We start from the raw sequence: 9,016 nt of genomic DNA, 5'->3' as shown, positions 1-9,016 counted from the left end.
AGTTCAACAGGAGCTGTGGGGGGCCGTCCTCCGCCTCACAGCTGCTCCGCCCCCTCCTGCTCCGGCTGACCTTCCTCCTCGCCGTCAGCCGGGCTTTCCTCCTGCGATTCCGTTTCCACGGCGTCCACCACGATGCCGGTGACCTGGTGCTGCACGGCGGCGCCCTGCGAGGCGGCGAAGGGAAGCGTGACCAGCTGGAACTGGGGGCCGAGCATCTTCACGAACGCCGCAGAGGCCGCAGAGCAGCCGGCGCCGGCCGCGGCCTCCTGACCCGGCGACAGCAGCGTGACGTTGGAGGCGTCGGGCACCAGCTCGGAGCCGGGCAGCGGCGAGGTCAGCAGGGTGTAGCCGCTGAGGTTGGCGCCCGGCTGGCCTCCCGCCACGGTCAGCACCTTTCCCAGCGGCAGGCCGCTCAGCTGGCTGAGGGGCAGCGTGATCTGGGCGGGAGCGGCTCCGACGGCGGCGGGGCCGGAAACGGCGCGCGTCAGCCGGGGGCGCTTCAGCGCTGGCGGGGGGGTGACGGGCGTGAGGGTCATCAGGACGTTGTTCAGGTGCTGCGATTTGCTTTTCAGCTCTTTGGCGCGCTTCCTGTGCTCGTCACACTGCTGCTCCAGAGCTGTGGGGGGAAACACACGCCATCAGACCCCCACATCTAACCCAACCTGAGCCGAGGCCACGCCCCACGGGACTGACCGGCGAGGCTGCGCGTGTACTGCTCCCTGTAGTGGTCCATCTGGTTCTTGTGGCTCGCCAGAACCTTCTTCACCAGGTCCAACATGCCGAAGTTCTGCACGATGTTGTTGAGCAGAACGGCGTCTGAGGAGAAACGCCACGAAGGATCAGGAGACGCCGCAGGTCGTGGAGCTCCAGAGGAGGAACCATGACCTTCAAGCCTCGTCTCCTCTGAGCGGATCGTTTTCACGAGCATTCGTGAGCGCCGGCGTGACATCGTAGAGCGACGACCAGCAAGGCAACAGCGAACCCTTCACGGTGACGGCAGACAAAATGGTGACAGGACCAAAAAGTTACTTCCTGTGTTCGGGTTTGGAACGGGGAAGCTGACGGCTGAACGCCGTTTAGCAGAAATACTAAAAGCTAATGGAACCATTTTCAACAGAAACATGGACAATATCGATCTGATGAATGTTCGGAACTGATTTTATTTCCCGTCTCAGATCGTTCACAAACACAAATTTGAATAATCGTCAATATTTGAGGTTTCATTCAAAATATCTTTTAGCAGATTTTATTCTAACGGCTTCTATCTTCGCCGATGTTCTCTGTACGTATTTGAAGTGCGATCATCACAAACGTTCATGGTGTTCACATTTAACCCTTTATGGTGTATTTTTGTTATTTAGCCCCAGTTGGTGGGTCAGGTGGACCCGCTGGAGTTTGAAGTTTACTTGATCATAACTGGAAGCCGAATGAACAGCAGTCGCGGTTAATGTTTGGCCTTTTATGGAACACATTCATGGACTAATGTGCAACTCGTTTTTTAAATAAAAAGTAATAAATATGAAAATCAGTCATAATAAAGAGAAGCGAGTGGAAAAAAACACGTTTACAAATGAAGTATCATCCAGAGGATTTAGGGGATCAGCTGCTGATCTGACTGCAGGATTACTGACATTTGAACTCGGATTTATGAACCATCTAAGAGGAGGAAACGGATAAAACCAGGACGGACATTTATACTATAAACACTGAACAAATTTCAGTTACGGAAACTCAGCGTTAAGCTCGGCCGCTCTAAACCACAGACACCAGGAGCGACGCCGCACGATGTGTGACGTCACGTGAAAAAGGTCGACGGAGGTCGTCCAGCAGCTCGTCTTTTTCTTACTTTTGCTTCATCGTGTAGAACACGAAGTTAATGTTGTTTAAAGAAGAATGAAGAATTCCGCCGTAAAGAGGAAAACAGAACCGCTAGCTTAGCGCTACACTGGAGCTTTCTAACGTCGTCATGATCAGCAGGTGGATGCAGAGGCTCCGCCCCAACCGTCCTGTTCTATGTTTCTATGGACCTACAATGGATGTGGGCCCTCTAGAGGAACGGGTCGGAACTGTTTGATGGATCCATTTAACAAAGGAAACACTTAAAATACCGGATCAAACCGGACCGAACCGCTCAGAGGAAACGAGGCTTTGGCTGGTTTTGATCTGTTCACATCACAAACTCTGAAGCAGCATTTAGTCTGGACTGGACAGAGTGAAATCCCTGAATGTGTCTGTGGATTACCTGGTTACCTGGTTACCTGGTTACACACGCTGGAAGGATTCTCTAAGAGCGCTCTGGATCAGCGAGCTGGACCTGAGTGAGTCTGATGGACCTGCTGGTCAAACTCTGTGTGTCTTAAGCTGTGGTAAAAAGGACTTTAACTCTAAAGCCATTTTAGACCAACGGGACGCAGACAGGACTCGTCTTCCTGTCAGTGATCCTCGGTCACTACTGCTCACCTGTATTTACCTGTCGAGTGAATACAGGTGAGTGTTCTGTACGGGACACGGAGGAGGACCTCAGAAAACACTGAGATCATAGATCGCTCAATCACCCTGTACAGAGAAAGGCTGGTTCACATTTATCTACGGGCGTGCTGCGGGCGAGAGGTCGTCGTGAAAACTCAGAGCACTTGTAGCGGTGGTCAGAGTGACGGGGAGTCCTGCAGATGATTCATTCATTCTTCAGTGTCCACCGATCTGGACAGCTCACAGCATCGTTGTTTCTCTTCTACTCCAGCCTCAGTGTGGTCACATGACATCAGTGTGGTCACATGTCTCAGGGCTGTGGTCACATGACATCAGTGTGGTCACATGTCTCAGGGCTGTGGTCACATGACACCTTCAAACCAACCACACTGCTGTCAGCCGTGTGGACAGAGAGAGTCTAACCTTTGACCTGCAGAGGAGGATCATGGACCCTCTCCTGCAGACCTTTCAACACCTCCTGCAGCTCCTTCTGGAAGTCCTCCACCACCTCCTCCAGCAGACCCGCCTCCTTCACAGTCCGCCAGAACGTCACCGAGTCCTCTGGATCAACACACACCGAGAGCTGTTTAAAGCTCGACTCGCTATTAGCACAATAAGTCAAATTCAGGCTCACAACTCAGGAAATGTGAAATAATTAATGCTGCATTAATAATAAAGTCAAAGAAAAACATTTAAAAAATCTTACGGTCATCAACATTTTCACATATTGATCATAACAACTATTCTCTGAATCTATTCTCCTTCTTTTCATCTTTTCTTTGGTCTTTGGAACATATAATTACTTTAGCTTTAATAATACAAATATAGAGAATATTGTTAATGTATTATTATTTCAAACCAAGTCTTATTTACCCAAATGCAGAATTAAAAACTTCTCCTATTTTTTTGGTTTTATAACTGAACTACACGATTTTTTATCACCATCAAAAGGATCCAAACACCAAAATAAATCAAACCGATGAACTTTGTGCTTTACTGCGTCGTGACTAAATGATTCTCTTGTTTATTTTTTCTAACTATTGCTTCTGTTTTGTAACTTTATATTTTACTCGTATTTCCGCCGCTGTAATTATTCTGTTGGATTATTATCATTAATGTCGTGTTTTGTTCTGGATGCATAACTGTTCTGTAAATCTGTTTGTATTCAATAAAGTTTAAAAACAAGATGTTAGTGTGTGTGTGCGCGTGCGTGTGCATGTGTGCATATGTGTGCGTGTGCATGTGTGTGCGTGTGCATGTGTGTGCGTGTGCATGCACGTGCGTGTGCGTGCGTAGCGGATCACCTCCGATCGCTGTGACCCACTCCGACGGTTCCTCCACCCCCTCAGGTAGAGACGCGGCGGCTCCGTTCACTGCAGGAGAACAGGACAGGTCTGTTGGGTTCATCCAGTAAATCGTCGCGTTCTTCAGACAGACTTCAGATCGACTTGATGTTTGACAGAAAAATCAGTTTTAGAAAGAGAAGAACTACAAGAAGTCAGCCACTCAAAAATAGTTGCTTTGATACTTCAAAGAAATGAACCAACCAGAAGAGAGCAGGGGCGGGGCTTCGCACAAAGAGACGGTGGGAAAAGCAGGAAGATACGTAATAAGTTTATACTATTGAACTACATTAGAATTAAAACAATAACACCATCTTACATAAGATCAAGAGATTTTCATACTTTAGCCCACATGACCTGAAAGATTTTTAGTCTTGTGCTTCGGCCTGACGCACAGCCCTGAAAACCAGACACCAGAGCAGAACCCGCAGCGTCCCGATGACCCGCGTGGTGACCCGGGATCTCGTTAGGACTCGGGACGAGCTCACAGACTCACGGTCAGCAGAGGAGGAGGCTGCAGAAACCACATCCGACTGGTCGCCGCTGAGCGAGACTTTGGTCCCCACCAGATCGATCTTGGTGCTGCGGCAGGTGTTGGAGCAGACCCTCGAGTGCTGGTAGAAGTCCAGCTCACCAGAGTCCATGATCTTCCTGTAGAACCAGAACCGGAACCACAGGGGAAAGTTAAGAGAGCCGCTCAGGTGATGGAACATCTCCAGCAGCTGAAAGTCCACTTTGACTGTAGGACTAGCGAGGAATTTAGCACCATCAGCCAAACGTACGGATACAGAGGATCAGTTCCACGTCTTCATTTAGAAAGGAAAAGCTGCTTGTAGACATCGTCATTACAGACCAGGGGGTCAAACTCCATCACAGGGGGTCAAAACCCAAAACACACCTTAGATCACGGGCCGAGAAACATTATTCAAGACTCTAAAACGACACGTTTGAAACTGTAAAACCGTAACGAGATATACAGCATTACCTGTGATAATGCTAGTGTGAATGCTAGAAGCTGAATTGATAGCTGAAGATGGCTGAAAACATTGAAGCTGATAGCTGAAAACACTGAAGCTGATAGCTGAAAACATTGAAGCTGAAAACGCTGAAGCTGATAGCTGAAAACACTGAAGCTGATAGCTGAAAACATTGAAGCTGAAAACACTGAAGCTGATAGCCAGCTAAAATATTAGGTAAATGCAAAATTAGCCTAAAAAAACAACAAAAAAAACTTAGGTTAGCCAAAACAGCTAGCATGTAGCTGAAATATTAGCTAAACTCCAAAATAGACTAAAAACATCTTAGTTAATGCCACAATAGTCCAAAAAGTTAGCAGAATGCTGATTTTTAAAACTGTAACTTTTTAACATAATTATGAATAATAAAAAGGCAGGAATATTATTCCAGAATAAATCAACTTAAACCTTAAATAACTTTAATATTTTACTGTCCTTAAAAATATATTTGGTCAAATTCTACAAGTTAGAAATGAGCTCAAGATAACATCGGGTCATTAATAACAATAAGATAAGATTTATTTATAAAAAACGATTAGTCTTTTGTAAGGTGGCCCTGAAGTACAAATCACCTCAAGATAAAAACATTTTAAAGATCACAACAAGTGAAAAGAAAAATAATAAAAAACGTGAAAAACAAAATCATTTCAGAAAACAGAAATCCTCTCCTGTCATCAGAATAAACATGGTTACCATGGAAACGGTAAAGGAAGCGATGATGTGACATCACTGACTGGATGATGAAGAAGATGTTTGACCTGAACTCTGGTTGGTCGATCGACCACAGAACCTCTGCAGTGGGTGTGGCCAGGAGCTTGAGCACATACCACCACACCAAAGACGGTTCTGACTGGACAGGTAAACACTTCATCGTCCAATCAGGGACAGCCCAGAGGGTCGGCCTGGTCCTCTTTCATTTTGAGTTTCATCTTTTAACATTTCATTCAGATTTCTTGTTTTTGGAAACATTTCCTTTTTATTTTGTTTTGTTGTTTTGGGAATTCTGTTTTCTATGATTATTTTTGCTTTTAAATCGTCGTCTTGAATGTGTTTTTGCTGATGTGATTTTCCCTTCATGTCAGTATAACTGGATGTTCCTGCAGCATCTCTGCCTGAAGCATTTTTAGACACGATCTCACAAAAGTTCCACTATATTTGTGTCTGTTGTTCATTTGTTCTGAGGTCTTTTAATTAAGATTGTGGTTTTTAGCCAAGAGGAAAAAGACTTTTGCTCATTTCTAAAACATATTTTCTGCAGAGTGGCAGGACTTCATTGTACCCGTCCTCCATGATGAGAAAACGCCTCAGGAACATGTTTCTATCACCAACAACAGCTTTTCTTTGGACCGGGCCTCTCAGTCCTGGACAGGACTAAAGCTCCACCATCCGTGTTGACGGCGGCGTCCGCGGCGCTCGGTGGAGGAGGCTGCGGCTCTGACCTGAGCATGGTGCCGTTCAGCCGGATGGCTCTCTTCCAGTCCTTCAGCGTGGACTTTCCCGCCAAACACACGAACTCTTTGGGACTGATGAGATGTTCGTTGAACTACAGAGAAGACCCAGACGGAACGTCAGCTTCACTCAGACACGGAGCTCAAACCACGCCCACCGACAGGGGGAGGAGTCTCTGTACCTGCACACACTTGACATTGATCCCAGGACACACAAACTTCTTCCACACCAGCGTGGCTTTGGCGTCCCCGCAGGTGATGGGATAGAAGACGTCGGCCTCCACGTCCACCTCCTCAGACAGCTTCACTGCGGTCAGGAACGACAGGAAGGGGTCAGTCAGCAGCTCAGAGGGTCAGAAACGTCCTGACAGACGCTCAGCTGACCGATGACCGTCTCTTCCTTTGACAGAGACGTCGCGTCGCTGGCCTCGGCCTCCACGGGCGCCACGGCGAGGACGTCCTCCCTGAAAAACCAAAGATGTCCCAAAGGAAAACTTTTGATAAAAAACGTTTCATTTAATCACTCAGTACATGAACTCAGTGTTTTCATACCAAACATTTGGTATGAAAATGTAAAGAAGACCTAAAGGAAGGAGATCAACAGCAGGTCAAGTGTTCATCACTGGAATCCTCGTGTTAACGGCTTCAGATTCTGATGATCTGATCTGCAGATTCTGATCTGATCTTCAGATTCTGATCTGGTCTTCAGATTCTGATGATCTGATCTGCAGATTCTGATCTGGTCTTCAGATTCTGATGATCTGATCTACAGATTCTGGTGATCTGATCTACAGATTCTGGTGATCTGATCTACAGATTCTGATCTGGTCTTCAGATTCTGATGATCTGATCTGCAGATTCAGCTGATCTGATCTACAGATTTTGATGATCTGATCTACAGATTCTGATCTACAGATTCTGATGATCTGATCTACAGATTTGTATGATCAGATCTACAGATTCTGATGATCTGATCCACAGATTCTGATCTACAGATTTTGATGATCTGATCTACAGATTCTGATGATCTGATCTACAGATTCTGATGATCTGATCTACAGATTCTGATCTACAGATTCTGATGATCTGATCTACAGATTTTGATGATCAGATCAGATTCTGATCTGATCTGCAGATTCTGATGATCTGATCTACTGATTTTGATGATCTGATCTACAGATTCTGATCTACAGATTCTGATGATCTGATCTACAGATTTTGCTGATCAGATCAGATTCTGATCTGGTCTGCAGATATTTCCTGGGGGAGAAAGGGAGCAGACTACGGCCTGATCCGAGCACTCCCCCTCCCCCTCCCCCTCCTTGATTTGGAGTGACAGCTGAAGTCTCGTACAGATTTATATTTTTTAAGTTTCACCCTCCGAACAGAGAGGTCCAAAGACCTCCATCGTGAGAGTAAACCACGTGAGAAACTCTTTTCTTCGCTTTGGTGCGCTCCGAACCACAGAAGTTTACAGTAATGCCTTCATGTTGTAGCGTGAGCTTTTTAACGGTATAAAACCGCTGTTGTTGTGTATATTTGAGAGCTGGAAGCTCCACGCTAACGCTAGCGGACCGGTGATGTTGATGACATCATCGAACGGAAGTCACGTCTGAAATATTAAACACTATTTTATCATCACCCTCCGTTTGGAGGGATGGACGAAGGGGGGGGCTAAGGGGAAGGGAGGATTCGGATTGCGCCTACTTCCTGGTGGAGAAAGGGAACAGGCTATTTCCTGACATGAAAGGGAACAGACTACTTCCTGGTGGAAAATGCGGGCGACAAACTGGGAGAACTGGTTTGAACATGGACTATCTAGCAAAGGCAGAAAGATCCGTGTGAAATGGAGATTAATGAACCTTCAAAGAGAAAAACGCTGACAGCCAGTGCTAATCAGAACAAAGTTCTCCTCATTTCAGTAAAGCCTGAATTTTTCCTCTGTTGTGGTCTGCCTTTGTGGAGGTCAGGACGGGTTCTGGTCCACAGTGTTGTGATGCTGCAATCATCTGTGGTGTTTGTGTTACCCAGCCTGAGCCTCCAGCTCTGCAGTCACCAGCACGGCTTTGTCCTCCTCCACCACCGACGGCAGGTCCACCGCCTCTGGAAGGGTGACGATCACCACCTCGCTCATCTCCTGCATGCCGACGTCCGATGAAGCCATGCAGGACGGCGCCGCTCTGCAAAACCAAGCGACTTCAGCGTGTCACTGCCAGAACTCCTGAGAAGTGATGAGTCTTTTAAACTCCTCTCATTGATATGTTCTAAGGTTAACTGATTATTAGGGTAGCATTTGGTCGTCTTGATCATTTGATCATCTTAAAGGTCTTCAATTCCCTGATTATTGTGTATTTATTGAGTTAATATTGACTAAAGGGTCAGAACTGACTTTAGCTTTACAAACTGTAATATCTTCACGGGTTAAACAGATGAAAGAGAAAAGATCATTTTTATTATAAGACACCGAATGATTTCACGGACAATTCCACATTTCCACACAGTATTAAAATAAAAGCAAACATTCATTTACCTCCAGGTTTTATCTTCTTCTGTGTCTGGATGCTAGCTCGTAACGAACTGAACTCAAACGGGTTCGGACTGAAGACACCACCGTGAACTCTTCGATCCGGCCGTCTTCCGGTTGTTTATTTGACACTTTAAAACACGAAACAACTCTTGAAATCTTAAAGAAACGTTTAAATGTCCTGCAGAAGCAGCAGCAGCATCAGCAGCAGCAGCC

General features: G+C 46.3%; 1 protein-coding gene across 2 annotated transcripts; it reads right to left on the bottom strand.

Annotated features, from left to right (window-relative positions):
- Nucleotides 1-6: 6 nt before the first annotated feature.
- On the bottom strand, nucleotides 7-9,007 carry gmeb2 (glucocorticoid modulatory element binding protein 2). Of its 2 annotated transcripts, none has more exons than XM_036213010.1 (10): nucleotides 8,807-9,007; nucleotides 8,304-8,497; nucleotides 6,661-6,740; nucleotides 6,459-6,583; nucleotides 6,268-6,371; nucleotides 4,309-4,463; nucleotides 3,774-3,842; nucleotides 2,893-3,030; nucleotides 694-816; nucleotides 7-616 (listed from the first exon to the last, which is right to left on the bottom strand). In XM_036213010.1, the coding sequence occupies exons 2-10, from the start codon at nucleotides 8,438-8,440 to the stop codon at nucleotides 36-38; spliced, it is 1,512 nt and encodes a 503-aa protein (XP_036068903.1). In that variant the 5' UTR covers nucleotides 8,441-8,497; nucleotides 8,807-9,007; the 3' UTR covers nucleotides 7-35. The 2 variants fall into 2 exon arrangements, with proteins under 2 accessions (XP_036068903.1, XP_024119644.1); XM_024263876.2 differs by having other exon boundaries at nucleotides 8,304-8,456; nucleotides 8,807-9,006.
- Between the last annotated feature and the right edge of the window lie 9 nt (nucleotides 9,008-9,016).

The sequence above is a fragment of the Oryzias melastigma genome, linkage group LG7 (assembly GCF_002922805.2).
Source record: "Oryzias melastigma strain HK-1 linkage group LG7, ASM292280v2, whole genome shotgun sequence".
Taxonomy (NCBI): domain Eukaryota; kingdom Metazoa; phylum Chordata; class Actinopteri; order Beloniformes; family Adrianichthyidae; genus Oryzias; species Oryzias melastigma.
This window is presented reverse-complemented; position numbering and strand designations above follow the sequence as displayed.

What these genes read in the sequence shown, in the direction of transcription:
- gmeb2 (XM_036213010.1), bottom strand. Translation starts at nt 8,440, where the DNA reads ATGGCTTCATCGGACGTCGGCATGCAGGAGATGAGCGAGGTGGTGATC. An exon ending in TCCTCCTCTGCAGGTCAAAG is followed by an intron (nt 817 to 2,892) that starts GTTAGACTCTCT and finishes GTTTCTCCTCAG; the next exon opens with ACGCCGTTCTGCTCAACAAC. An exon ending in GTACACGCGCAGCCTCGCCG is followed by an intron (nt 617 to 693) that starts GTCAGTCCCGTG and finishes TTCCCCCCACAG; the next exon opens with CTCTGGAGCAGCAGTGTGAC.